The 14,351-nt window shown below is 45.0% G+C and overlaps 1 protein-coding gene across 1 annotated transcript; it reads right to left on the bottom strand.

The window, feature by feature from the left end:
* Positions 1-12,180: 12,180 nt before the first annotated feature.
* LOC113405145 (transmembrane protein 158-like) lies at positions 12,181-13,930 on the bottom strand. The gene has a single exon (XM_026646047.1). It carries the CDS (start codon positions 13,691-13,693, stop codon positions 12,869-12,871), a length of 825 nt encoding a protein of 274 aa, XP_026501832.1. The 5' UTR covers positions 13,694-13,930; the 3' UTR covers positions 12,181-12,868.
* Positions 13,931-14,351: the final 421 nt, after the last annotated feature.

Here is a 14,351-nt window from a genome sequence, read left to right as displayed (position 1 = left end):
ATGGCAATGTTTCAGAACAGTCACGTAGTGAGTAAGGTTGTTGGTTATGTGCTGATGGGAGTCTGGAGATGGGTAAGCAGCAGGATTTCCATGATTAGACTACCTAAGTGTCTGCTGAGAGTCTTAGCTGCCTTATTCAGGGATTGACATTTGATGTAACCTCTGAGCATCTGAGAGAAGTTTAAGGTGCTAATTAAAGTTGGACTTCACTGGATATTTATGGAAAGAGAGTCAGCTTTATGTTACACAATAGACACACTTCATGCAATGTCCCCCCCCTTCAGCTCCATGAAGTAATCCTGTCCTCCAAGCTAATGTAGAAATGCATAGCCTGCTAGCTTTGTGTATTGAATTCACCAAATCTGAACTCTTTTTAAAGGAATGGCAGAAGCCTCATTTAAAAACTATGAGGGGTAAACACAGAGGCAAACCCTGATACATCTCCCCCCTTACACATACTCAAGACTGGCTGCTCAGTGCCTCATGACTGAATGAATAAAGGTCAGTTTCTTAAAATCATGCCAAAGGGTACTGATTTAATTCTTTGCCGAAGTCATGTGTTCCAAGCTGTGACAATATATCAGCAAAATGAAATCTCAAACATGCGCAATCCATGTGCTGCCTCTGGGCCTGGAGAAATTGTGTTTAGTAGTAGCCTGTAGCAAGTTCTATCTGACGAGATCAGTATTTCCTAAATAACCACAACTGTGTGGGCAGGTAGGGGGTGGGGGAGAGGGAGGCCAGAAAATGAAAATGACCCATGGAGAAAACAATAGCTACATTTTGTGTTCTCTGTGACGCTAATCCTCAAGCTATGCTAACAGAAATGTAAATGATGCTGTTCCAATACTGAACTGGGAACAGTACTTCTAAAGATATTTTGTGTGTGCTGTGATGGGTAATTGGCTTCACTACAGAGCCCAAGATCAGAGAAATCTGGAAATAGCTGCAGCCCAACTATGATTTACACCAAGTAATGACAGGCACACTCTTAAGCTGGGAAGCTGCCATGAAAGCTTGAGGCTTACAGTCGACCTAACCCTTTTGCACTCTATATTTTGATGTTTTAAAGTTGCTACAGAAATATATTAATATTTTCATGTTTCCCAACTTTAAGTCTGATTTACCCAGGATTTAAAACACTCTCAGTTAGTGGGCCAGCAATGTCTTCCTATATTATTTTTGTGAATGATTTGGTATTGCATATTCATTTTTAAGGCTGAAAACAGAAGGCCATGGAGACACTGTCTGATAGCCCTGTAGATTATGAAAAATAGTACAGGATCAACTGAACATAAGCAAAAGGATAACCTGAGGCACATTAGGATATGTCAAAAGAGTCGTGCATAATTGGTTGAGAATAAATAGACTATGCTGAAGATGCCATCAAATCCTCAGTATTTACTGTAGGACTCATTTCCACCCTCAGTTAGAGTGGGGCAGTTCCCATTGGAGTAAATGGGAGTTACATATACAGAAATGGGCTCTTTGTTTTCTATGAACTAATTTATTGAGGGTTGCTTAGAGCCCAAGCCTTGCATCCCTTACTCACCTTTGTAGTGCCATTAAAATCCACTTTGGTTTGCTCCCCTAGATATATGTGGAGAACAGAGTATCCAGTGTCCTGTTCTTCCTGTATTTTGTGTGTGGCGGGGAGGAAGTCTATGTCTTCAGTTCCAGTTACAGTAACTTTGGCTACCATTGGACTCTGCAGAAAAAGGAAGTGTTTGTCATTCCTACTGCCAGAACTCGTGGAGCTGGAACTTGTCACAGGAATGACTTCCTCCTACAGCTAAAATGCTTCAGAGTTATACTCCTCTTGCCTCACTCCATGCAGGCTGATGGCCAGAACTGTTCTGATGACAGTCTGCTGGTGGGAGGCTGCGAGTTCCACTGCCTGGATTGGAACTAAGTAGTGACATTTTGGAGAGAGATGTTTGACATGGGACACAACTGTGGCTCCAGAATCATAGGTGCTGGAACTAGGGGTGCAGGGGAAGCTGCCGCACACCCTGGCTTGAAGTGGTTTCCGTCATATACAGGGTTTACCGTTTGGTTCAATAGTTTTCAGCGCCCTCACTATACAAATTGTTCCACTAGCACAACTCCCTGCGGTAAGGGCCATCAGCTTCTTCAGAATGAATCCAAGCTTTAATTTAAAACAAAAATTAATTTTCTCTTGCCCTTATGGCTGCAAATGTGAACGGAGTATAAATTGATGCAGTGCTGTCTTCCGAAGTGTGAAGACAGACAGTTCCAGTGCCTCTGCAGCTGTGCAGAGCTTCTCCAAACTGCAACTGACCATGGCTGTTCAGAATCGATCTGATGATAAACACACATCCCAGGGCTGGGGGAAAGGTAGAGTAACAGAGTCCCCACCACTCACCCAGGAGGCTGTTGGGAGGGAGGGGGAACAGAGAGAGGGAAAGCCCTTCCTCCATTCCCAGAAACTAGAGGGGACTGGCAGGGAGGGAAAGCTTCAAATTTATTAGATTCTCACAAGTCAAAGGATCATACAAAAGTTGGGGGCACTGACCACTGTCCAGAGACAGCACCCAGGTAGGAATCCCAACAGCTTCTCTTTTCCCGTTAGCTGATGAGGGAGGAGAATTAGCTTCCCACTGGGGTTTTGCCTCTGGACGTTGGGACCTTCTTCTTTCATGTTGGTTTTGGCTAGTTGATGTCTGTTAATCCTCTGGTGGTTAGGTTTTGGGTAACATTTCCAAGTCCTGCATCTGACAGGGTATGGTCGCATGGAAGGATGGGTGGGGGAATGGGTGGAAAAGCAGGAGAGACTGATGGGGTAAGTTATTAAAAATATATATGTCATTGAGAGAGAAATCTGTGGGGAAGATGTGTGAGAAAAATGAAGAGAGAAAATATGGGGGAGGAGATAAAGAAGACGAGGAAAAGAGAGGGGAGATGAAGAGAGAAATAAAAAACAAACACTTAAAACATTATAGAAAAGGAAAAGAAGAGTTAGGCAAATTGGCATAAAATAAGTAACATTTTAAAATATATTAAATAATAGGTTGATTGGCAATATGCTGCAATACATAATAAACAGAACACACCGCTTCAATCTTTTAAATTGCAGTGGTCTGGCTTGGGTGGCATGGTCACCTAGGTATTTTTTCCTCCAGGCTACCAGGCTTACTCTTTTGGCTAGTAGGTGTCTAAAATCAATGGTTCAAGCCCAGCACTAGATAATGATAAACATGCACATCTGGCATGGAACAGATTATGTCATGGGGCAGTAGACAGATGGCAGTGGGTCAAGGGCACCAGGGCAAACTCTTACTCTTAGAGAAAGGGCAGTGGGTTCTTCAAGGCCCGCTCAGAGTACACAGAACTTGGTTAAGAAGGTCTCTTCCACAGACCCATCTATAGTCAACTATTTGAGAGTAAGAGACAATTCAGACTTTCTGCTATACTGAGCTGAATGCAGAGTGACACAATTGCTATTTTTATAACATTCCATAACAGCAGCATCCTTCTTTGATTAACTGAATCTCAGTATTAATTTTAGCACCAATCATCAAATCAGTTCTAAGAGCAATAATAAGAAAATGATATAATTTGTGAAATCTCATTCATCTGTGAAAACTATATTATGGTCTTTGGGCCCAATCTTGATGTTAATAGAAGTCTTGCTGGAGTAAAGGATAGGACTCTTTATCTCTCACTTAGATCTGCAATTGCAGGAACATTCAATAGCAATATTACTTTATATAAAAAACGGCTGTAGCCTGGTTTCCTTATAACCCTGAAGATGTCAAAAATAGAGTTAGCATGAATAATACAGTGCAGTCCCTTTACCAGTTATATGGGTTGTTTTATTTCCAAGAATTTGTAGAATGTTTCTTCTTCACTTGTTACATTGATTAAAAATATATACGTTTTTATATTATTAGCTTGCCTTATTCTTTGTCCATCCACTGTTTTTCCAGCTCTTATTTTTCTGTCTGTGTCTGTCCATGAGTTTCTACTTATAGTTTGTTGGCCTGATCCTGCAATCCTTCTTCGGACTAACCTCAACGAAGGCAATGGAAGTTTAGCTTGAGTAAGAAACGCAGAATAAGGCCCCTTAATTTTAACCCCTGTATCTTACCTGTATACTTTTTTAATTTCTCTGTGATCTTAATTTATCTCTTCCGCAGTCTATATTTTTTTCTAAACTGCTTAGTAGACACAAATTGGTACATACACTGTCTTTCTCCTGTTCTTTTTGTTTCTTTGCTTCCTTTTATTCGCCTTTCCATTTTAACAGCTTCATGTTGCTTAGCAACACCAGCAGGTACATCAGATAGATAAAGTCCCAATACTTCCAGGGGCTCTCACCTTACAGTGAACAAAAATGCAATTTAACTTACAGAGAGAAATCCTTCCTACAACAAGGTATGATGTATTTATGGTTCACTGAGTACCTAAGGAAACAGGAATTATAGATCAATGCTACTTGGAAGTAGTGAATTCATAGAGAGTCTAAGTGCATGTCACCCAAGGCATTGGATATCCCAAACCAGACACAGAGTTTGGGGGGAAAGTCAGCCATTCCAGCTTCACCCCTTAAATCAATACCCTATTGAGATAATACAAAGACTAAAACTAGAAGTATGGATTTGAATTCAGACTTTCCAAACATTCAATGGTGTTCTAATCTTGAGAATTGATTTAGCTTATTATAGAGAAATGGGCCAGCTACCAGGTTAAGATCTAGAGCCAAACTTTATCAGAGTTTGAGGGTATTTGGATCAGTTTAGTTTGGACACAATTCTAATCAAACTCAATCTGATTATATCTAGTAAACGTTTCTGGCATCCCAGATTTTTCCCCAGGCTTCTCCCTTGAGATAGTTTATTCTGCTTATTTTAACTAACGTAACTATGTTACTATTTCAGATTTCAAAAATGACATTGAACAACTTATCAGTCAGAGCCATCCTTAGCTTTTCTAAGCAGGTCTGCAAAAAAATGTTCATCCTTCAAAATGTAACTGACTCCAAATCACTGAAGAAAACCCTGCATTCAGAATATTGCTAAATGACATACAAGAAATATGAGAAATGGAATTAGTCAAAAATATTTTGCTGAAATATCTTTTTGACAAAAAAATGGCATTTTGACCAAAACAAAAATTTTCAAAGCAAGTTTTTCATCTGGGTCAAAATTTTCCAAACTGATTTTGTTTTACCAAAAATGGTTTCTAAAATTTTATTTTTTTCTGTTGAAAAACCAAAAAATTATCTTGGGAAATTTTTAAAAAGAAATCAATTTAAAAATTCCATGAAAAATTATTGCCATTTTTCTACCAGTTTGAGAAACAGAAGAAATCACAGCCCAGAATAGTCAGCCCCAAGACTGGACTGAGGAATGCTGGTCTTTGTGTTATGAGCTACTCGTAGTGCATAAAAAATAAAAATAAATAACAGTAAACTTCAGGTAAAACTACTCTGCTAAACTATATGTTATGCAGTGTTGTTGTAGCCTTGTCAATCCCAGGATATTAAGAGAGACAAGGTGGGTGAGGTAATAGCTTTAATTGGACCAACTTCTGTTGGTGAGAGAGACAAGCTTTTGAGCTTCACCCTGAGTAGTCCCTTAGAATATGTGCTAACTACTTATGCTAAACTATCTGTTTGATCTTGTATTTAGTTGTGACACTCTAAATACCTTTCCAGACATGAAGAAGAGCTCTATGTAGCTCAAAAGCTTGTCTCTCTTACCAACAAAAGTTGCTATTATAACTAGAAAGAAGTCCATTTATAGAACCAGATTCTGAACCAGAATCACAGAACCAGATTTTGAACCAGAATCATATAACCAGCTACTGTGGTCTTCAATCGAGCAAAACTCCCATTGACTTCATTGCTTGATTAAGGCTTGATCCAAAGCCCATTGAAATCAATAGAAAGACTCTCTGACTTCAGCCGTGGTTAGCCCCTAAGGACCACATAACTTCGCCCATATGGAGGGCTGGATTCTGCAGCCTGTAGTTATGTTGAGTAGTCTAAGGCCTGGTCTACACTACGACTTTAATTCGGATTTAGCTGCATTAATCCGAATTAACCCTTCACCCGTCCACACTACAGAGCCAGTTAATTCGAATTAAAAGGCACTTAAAATCGATTTCTGGACTCCACCTCGACGAGCGGAGTAGCGCCTAAATCGATTTTGTTAATTCGAATTAGGGTTAGTGTGGCCGCACACCACCGAATTACTGTGGTTAAAGTAATGGGGTAGTGTGGCCGCACACCACCAAATTAATGTGGTTAAAAACCGAATTAATGTGCTTAGTGTGGCCGCGCACAATCGAATTTATACAACCTGTTTCCCAAATTCGAATTATCTAAATTCGGATTAATCCTGTAGTGTAGACATACCCTAAGGGTATGTCTACACTACGAAATTAGGTCGAATTTATAGAAGCCAGTTTTATAGAAATCGGTTTTATACAGTGATTGTGTGTGTCCCCACATAAAATGCTCTAAGTGCATTAAGTCAACGGACCACGTCCACAGTACCGAGGCTAGCGTCGAGTTCCGGAGCGTTGCACTGTGGGTAGCTATCCCACAGTTCCCGCAGTCTCCGCCGCCCATTGGAATTCTGGGTTGAGATCCCAATGCCTGATGATGCAAAAACAGTGTCGCGGGGGGTTCTGGGTACATGTCATCAGGCCCCTCCCCCTCCGTCAGAGCAACGGCAGACAATCGATTTGTGCCTTTTTACCTGGGTTACCGGTGCAGACAACATACCATGGCAAGCATGGGTAACTACAGACCTGTTAGTTTGACATCTGTAGTATGCAAGGTCTTGGAAAAAATTTTGAAGGGGAAAGTAGTTAAGGACATTGAGGTCAATGGTAAATGGGACAAAATACAACATGGTTTTACAAAAGGTAGATCATGCCAAACCAACCTGATCTCCTTCTTTGAGAAGGTAACAGTCTTTTTAGACAAAGGAAATGCAGTGGATCTAATTTACCTCGATTTCAGTAAGGCATTTGATACGGTTCCACATGGGGAATTATTAGTTAAATTGGAAAAGATGGGGATCAGTATGAAAATTGAAAGGTGGATAAGGAATTGGTTAAAGGGGAGACTACAACGGGTCATACTGAAAGGTGAACTGTCAGGCTGGAGGGAGGTTACTAGTGGAGTTCCTCAGGGATCGGTTTTGGGACCAATCTTATTTAATCTTTTTATTACTGACCTTGGCACAAAAAGTGGAAGTGTGCTAATAAAGTTTGCGGATGACACAAAGCTGGGAGGTATTGCCAATACAGAGAGGGACCGGGATATCATACAGGAAGATCTGGATGACCATGTAAACTGGAGTAATAGTAATAGGATGAAATTTAATAGTGAAAAGTGCAAGGTCATGCATTTAGGGATTAATAACAAGAATTTTTGTTATAAGCTGGGGACTCATCAGTTGGAAGTAACAGAGGAGGAGAAGGACATCGGAGTATTGGTTGATCACAAGATGACTATGAGCCACCAACGTGATATGGCCGTGAAAAAAGCTAATGTGGTCTTGGGATCCATCAGGCGAGGTATTTCCAGTAGAGATAAGGAGGTGTTAGTACCGTTATACAAGGCACGGGTGAGACCTCATCTGGAATACTGTGTGCAGTTCAGTCTCCCATGTTTAAGAAGAATGAATTCAAACTGGAACAGGTACAGCGAAGGGCTACTAGGATGAACCGAGGAATGGAAAACCTGTTTTATGAAAGGAGTCTCAAAGAGCTTGGCTTGTTTAGCCTAACCAAAAGAAGGCTGAGGGGAGATACGATTGCTCTCTATAAATCAGGGCCGGCTCTAGGCATCAGCAAAACAAGCTGGTGCTTGGGGCAGCACATTTTTAGGGGCGGCATGGCCCGCGCCAGAATGCCGCCCCTGCCGCCCCTAAAAATGTACCCCGGCCGCCCTAGCTCACCTCCGCTGCTGCTGCTGCTCGCACGCCATGGTGCGCGAAACAGCTGATTCGCGCACCGCTGCTCGCCCTCCCTCCCAGGCTCTCAAACCTGGGAGGGAGGGCGAGATCCCGAGCGGCCGCGGCGCGCAAAACAGCTGATTCGCGCACCACTGCTCGCCCTCCCTCCCAGACTCTCAAACCTGGGAGGGAGGGGGAGATCCCGAGCGGCTGCGGCGCACAAAACAGCTGATTTGCGCGCCGCTGCTCCTCCTCCCTCCCAGGTTCTCAAACCTGGAAGGGAGGGGGAGATCCCGAGCGGCCATGGTGCGTGAAACAGCTGATTCGCCCGCCGCTTCTCCCCCTCCCTCCTAGGCTTGAGAGCCTGGGAGGGAGGGGGAGATCCCGAGCGGCTGCGGCGCACGAAACAGCTGATTCGCGCGCCGCTGCTCCCCCTCCCTCCCAGGTTCTCAAACCTGGGAGGGGGAGATCCCGAGCGGCCATGGTGCGTGAAACAGCTGATTCGCGCGCCGCTTCTCCCCCTCCCTCCTAGGCTTGAGAGCCTGGGGGGAGGAGGCAGGGCTGGGGATTTGGGGAAGGGGCAGAGTTGAGGCGGGGCCGGGGGTGGGGTAAGAAAAAAATGGGGGGGGGGCAGCCAAAATTGTTTTCGCTTGAGGCGGCAAAAATCCTAAAGCCGGCCCTGCTATAAATATATTAGAGGGATAAATACCAGGGCAGGAGAGGAATTATTTAAGCTCAGTACCAATGTGGACACAAGAACAAATGGATATAAACTGGCCATCAGGAAGTTTAGATTTGAAATTAGACTAAGGTTTCTAACCATCAGAGGAGTGAAGTTCTGGAACAGCCTTCCAAGGGGAGCAGTAGGGGCAAAAGACATATCTGGCTTCAAGACTAAGCTTGATAAGTTTATGGAGGGGATGGTATGATGGGATAGCCTAATTTTGGCAATTAATTGATCTTTGACTATTAGCGGTAAATATGACCCATGGCCTGTGATGGGATGTTAGATGGGATAGGATCTGAGTTACTACAGAGAATTCTTTCCTGGGTGTCTGGTTGGTGAGTCTTGCCCACATGCTCAGGGTTGAGCTGATCGCCATATTTGGGGTTGGAATGGAATTTTCCTCCAGGGCAGATTGGCAGAGGCCCTGGGGGGTTTTCACCTTCCTCAGCTGCGTGGGGCACGGGTCACTTGCTGGAGGAGCCTCTGCACCTTGACGTCTTTAAACCATGATTTGAGGACTTCAATAGCTCAGACATAGGTTAGGGGTTTATTGCCGGGGTGGGTGGGTGGGTGGGATTCTGTGGCCAGCATTGTGCAGGAGGTCAGACTAGACAATCATAATGGTCCCTTCTGACCTTAAAGTCTATGAATCTATTTATTTAGACAAAATTCCCATCGACATTGATGAAAGCATTGCCTGAATGAGAACTAAAGGACTGCATCCTTAGTTACTGAGAATCATAGTAGTGTCTTGAACCAAGTTAGAAGAGAGCATTTTCATTGCTACTGTTGGGATAGATGCATGAATCACTGCGTGAAGTTCTAATGCTGTGTTATGTAGGAGGCTCTCTCATCATAATGATCACTACTGTCTTAAAATCCAAGAATCAATTACTTTACTATTGACTTGGGACCAATAGAGAATCTTGGGTATTGCCCGGACCATACCAAGCTTTGAAATTTTATTCTTCAGGGGACAAATCTTGCCTCCATTTCTATGGGCATAGAAGGCCCTTTGGGGAAAATTATTCTGGCAGTCTGTACAATGGGTATATATCTTCTGTGCCCCATGCAACTTGGCTCTCCAGAAGGTCCCTGCATCCCAGGGGAGTTTTAGGGTCCAGAGACCATGCTGATGCATCTCCCACAATGCAGTTCCACTGGCTATTCCCCCTTTGTGAATGGAGCATGCTTAGCCACAGAGGTTACTGCAACCCAAGGAGAAGCCCACACTGTCTCCTTGATCTGAGAGAGGTCTTTCTAGAGCACAACAAATTAATTTGTGCTGAGAACAGGATTTGTCCTTTTCTGATTTTACATGATCCATCCATTCTAACATCTCATACTATAACAAAAGTTATTTTAACAAGTGCCCTACTTATGTTGAGGTGTATAGGTAGATTGAAAGCAAATTCTTCTCCTCCATTTTCTCACTTGTTTATTGATGCAGCAAAACATACGATAATTAGAGCTGCATTTATATAAAATTTGCATTCAAGTAGATTGTGGTATGAGCTAGGGAACTCACCCTTAACTTTATAGTCTGTATATCTATTTTGTATTAACTTTTTAGTCATTCTTGATATGTTTCTGTAGGCATCAGTTAAAAGAAGAATTGTTAAAAATGGTAATTTTATAAGATCCAATTCTCCTTTTGCTTAAGTTAGTGAAATTCAGATGAAATCTATGGAGTTTTGCTGGTGAAATTGGTGTGAGAAGAGAATTGGGCCCATAAAGATCTTAAATTTAAACATATGCTCAAGTGCTTTGTTGGATCAGAAAAAGAATGTTCAGTATTTTGCAGAATCAGCCCGTTAGTTCAACCCAAGGTTATTAGCCCTCTCTGCCTACGTGTGTGCTGTTGTTAACAATTATGCCTTGCTGGCACTGTAAATCTTCACTAGATATTTTATTATATATGTACAGGCTCTATAGCACTTAGATGCATTTGGGAGGATGTTGACATGGCTTCATTTGTACCTGGATGCTATATTCTCCCGGGGCCCCTGTATTTATATTTTAGGAGGTTTGAGTCACCCAGGGTATCAAAGCTACATAAGGCAAATATTTGCTTTTATGTGCATTTCTCATTTCTGAAAAAAATAATCCATACAAAATGGAAATGTATTTCTCACATCAAGAACAGAAAGATAGGATTCAGTGAACTAGCTACACAGGAGAAAATGCCACAGATCAATAGGTAACATGAACATTTTTCATGGTGAATGGAGCCTATATTTGTTAAAATAAGGTTCCATTGACCTCAGTGGACCTATTGTCTGAGTAAGAGCTGCAGGATAACCCCCTAAAATATAAGATTTTTAAATATATATTTTATTTATTTTATCTATTTCATCCAGTATGCTCAGCACTTTGTTTATCTCTGCATTCTCTTTCATCAAATTTCATATGGTATAAAATATTGCATAAATTTATTTTACTTGTTTAAAAATAGTAAAATAAATACAAAAACAGAATTCTAACAGGATTTAACCCATTCAAACTTTTCATGCCAATATGAGTTGCCTTATCTCATCTACATAAACCCTAGAAGAATTAAACAAAAATGCTCATGTCGTGTTAAATTAGCCATCAGAGTGAGCTCAGATGTGCCTAGAAATCAAAGATGCTGACACTGGCAAAAAAGTTAGAAATCTTATCACAAGTCTTGTTCGCTTTATTCCCACAACTGGTCTCATTGACTTCAGCTGGACGATTCATTTGGCTAATGCAAAGAGGATATGGTCCCTTATAGAGCTAAAAAGTTCAAACAAAATCATTCCTTAATTTACACTGAGCTTTTCAGGCATGTGAAATTTCAGAGACATCAGTTGTGGCTGACCACTTTGTAGGGGACACAAGAAAGGAGGTTTCTTACAGCCTCTCTCTCCCTTTACACAGGGGGCCAGTCAAAATCTGATTCTAGGTTTATAATTCCTTCCCTAACCAATCCCTAAATTTGGGGTTAAACAACCTAACCGTACCCCTTTAAGACGAATAGTCACAAAGAAGTACTATATTACAATTCCTTCTGCAGGTGTATTTGAGCTTGCTTTGAGCCATGCACTTTGTCGGAGTCACAGAGAGTTGTTTTCCAGCTGTTTTGGATACAGTACAAATAGTGGGCCAGATCCTCAGATGGTAGGTACTTGTCTAGCTCTGTTGAAGTCAACAGACCCCAAGGAACGTGTAAATGGGCACAGCTCCATAGAAGTTAACGGAGCTATGCTGGTGAACTCCACTTAAGGATCTAGACCACTGATTCTTATCCTGAAGTGACTGGAAGTTTTGAAGATTAATTCCAATGGAAGCAGGATCCCATTATTTGTATTCTGAAAGAAGGGCAAACACTGTAGAAAAAGCTTTTGGGTGACCATCAATCCACTTCCTCTAATAACACATGTAACATACCCTCATTTCTATTGATGATCTTCACGATCAGCTAGGAGAACTGGGAATTTTGCAGAACCCTTCTTTCCCATCCTGGGAGAAACAGAGCAACAGAAGGCTAAGCATGACTTCCAGAAAGAAAATCTCTGTATTAAAAGCCAAGTAACGCAGAACTACAATATTAAATACACATTATCTGAAATGGGAAATACATTGTAAAAGTTTCATTAAAGTTCAGTTTCAGCAATAACAATATATCAGTTTTAAATCCTGCCAGAAAAGATTCTTCTGATGTAAATAAAACTGCTAAGACAAATTTGTTCATATACAAATAGCTACTCTGACTAAAACAACTGCAATTGAATAGGGTTTTTCGGTTTTTTTTTTAATTATTATTATTATTTATTTTTTTTACTAAAACGTCCATTTAAAACGGCTATTAAATATAGAAAACAAATACACAGGATTTGGTCGTTTTCTGCTATGAATCTTGGGCACATGAAAATAAAATCAAATCCCTTTGACTACTGGGGAGGGAGCAATGCTCCGCAAAGGATTCATTGCAGAGAAACCGTCAGGTCCCAGACAACCCCCCGACCGCCACACTCGCCTGCATTGGACACCAAGAAACTTGGGCAAGGCTTTAAAGTGCTCCACACACACACCAACAACAACAACAACCCCGGTTAAGCGTTTACAAAGAGCGCGCGGGGAGGGGAAGCGAGTCCACCAGCGTCCGCCCCAGTCTCGGGAGCCCCGCGGGAGCGGGTTGTCCAGCAAACGGAGGAGGGCGGCCCCAGCCGGGGTGGGAGGGGGGTTATTTGCCAGCGGCGGTGGCGCCCGCAGCCACCGCGGTGCTTCTCCTCTGCTCCATGCCGTTGGGCAGGAAGCCGGCGATGATGGGCACCGGCCAGATGAGGGCGGCCACGCTCCACACGATGATGACGAGAGTCATGAAACAAGCCACCAGGGTGGACTCGATGGGCTTGCGGTTCAGCCGCCAGCCCGGCTCCCACTTCAGCTCCTCCAGGCTGAAATCCAGGCAGCAGAAATTCAGCGGCTCCCCCTGCAGCCAGTACTGGCCGGGCTCGGACAGCGAGGAGGAGGAGGAGGCGGCGGCCGCTGCCCGGAGCCGCCCGACCCGGCGCCCCCGCACCCAGCTGCAGCCCACGCAGAGGCGCAGGTCCTGCTGGGCTCCCACCGCCGACAGCCCCAGGTGCTCGATGACCAGCGGCGGCCCTACGCGGTGGAAGGCGGCGGAGAAGGCGGCCCGCCCGTGGCCGTTGATGGAGAAGAGCAGCAGGTCGCACGGGATGCCCAGCGGGCGGCTCCAGCGCACCAGCAGCGAGCTCAGCATCTGCCGCTGCACGCTGATGTTGCAGGGAGCCTCCTCCGGGGGCTGGGGCGGCTGCTGGCCGGCGGCGGCGGGAGGCGGCTCCTGGCTGGGGCTGCCCGCCTCAGCCTGCCCGCCCACCCCGCGCAGGTCCCGCTCCAGGCTGGCCAGGGAGCGCGAGGAGGAGTTGATGGGGGGCAGCAAGAGCTCCGGCTCCTCCTGCCCCCCGCCGGCCGCGGCGGGGCTCCAGCCCTGGCAGGGGGGCAGGCAGGCGGCCAGCAGCGCCGGCAGGAGCGGCGGCAGCAGCATGGCATGGACTCAGAGCCGGCGAGGAGGAGGTGGAGGCTGCATGGCGCTGCCGCCCGCCACCCGGCTGGGGAGGGCGTGGGAGCCGGGCTGGGGCCGCCGCTGCTGCTCGGCGAAGGGCTGAGGGAAAAGGCGCGCGTGACGGCAGCAGCTCGGCAGCCCGCCTCCGCCCCCTGCTCAGCCCCGACGGGAGGAGCGGCCGGGCGGGAGCCCTGCTCGGCTCAGGCGCTCTGCGGGGCTCCCCCCAGCATCAGAGGCAGGCACCCCTCACACTCCCTACGTGGGGACCCGCTCAGAACGGGCCCCCTTCTCCCTCACGGCCAGGGCTCCCCTCGCTCCCCGCGCCCAGCTTCCTCCCTGCTCTGTGGGGCGGGGCAGGGCAAGGCGCCCTCCCTCCGCACCCCCGCCCCAGGACACCTGCCACAGGGCGATTCTCTCCAGCCCGCACAACGCCTGCCGGCCAGGCGTGATTTCGTGTGCACTCAGAGGCTGAGACCGCGGATTGGGTTCCCCCTACCTCCGTAATCCGGTTCCCAGGGCTTAACGCTTCTTGCACGGGTATATTTCTTGTGTCCCTGATTCGGAGTCTTTGGGCCGATCTGCTTTCTTGGAAGGGGGCACCTGACTGTCATGCGGTGTCACCCTGGTTTGAAGACTTTCT

The sequence above is a fragment of the Terrapene carolina genome, unplaced genomic scaffold, assembly GCF_002925995.2.
Source record: "Terrapene carolina triunguis isolate 2854851 unplaced genomic scaffold, T_m_triunguis-2.0 Scaffold34021, whole genome shotgun sequence".
NCBI lineage: Eukaryota > Metazoa > Chordata > Testudines > Emydidae > Terrapene > Terrapene triunguis.
This window is presented reverse-complemented; position numbering and strand designations above follow the sequence as displayed.

What these genes read in the sequence shown, in the direction of transcription:
- LOC113405145 (XM_026646047.1), bottom strand. Translation starts at nt 13,693, where the DNA reads ATGCTGCTGCCGCCGCTCCTGCCGGCGCTGCTGGCCGCCTGCCTGCCC.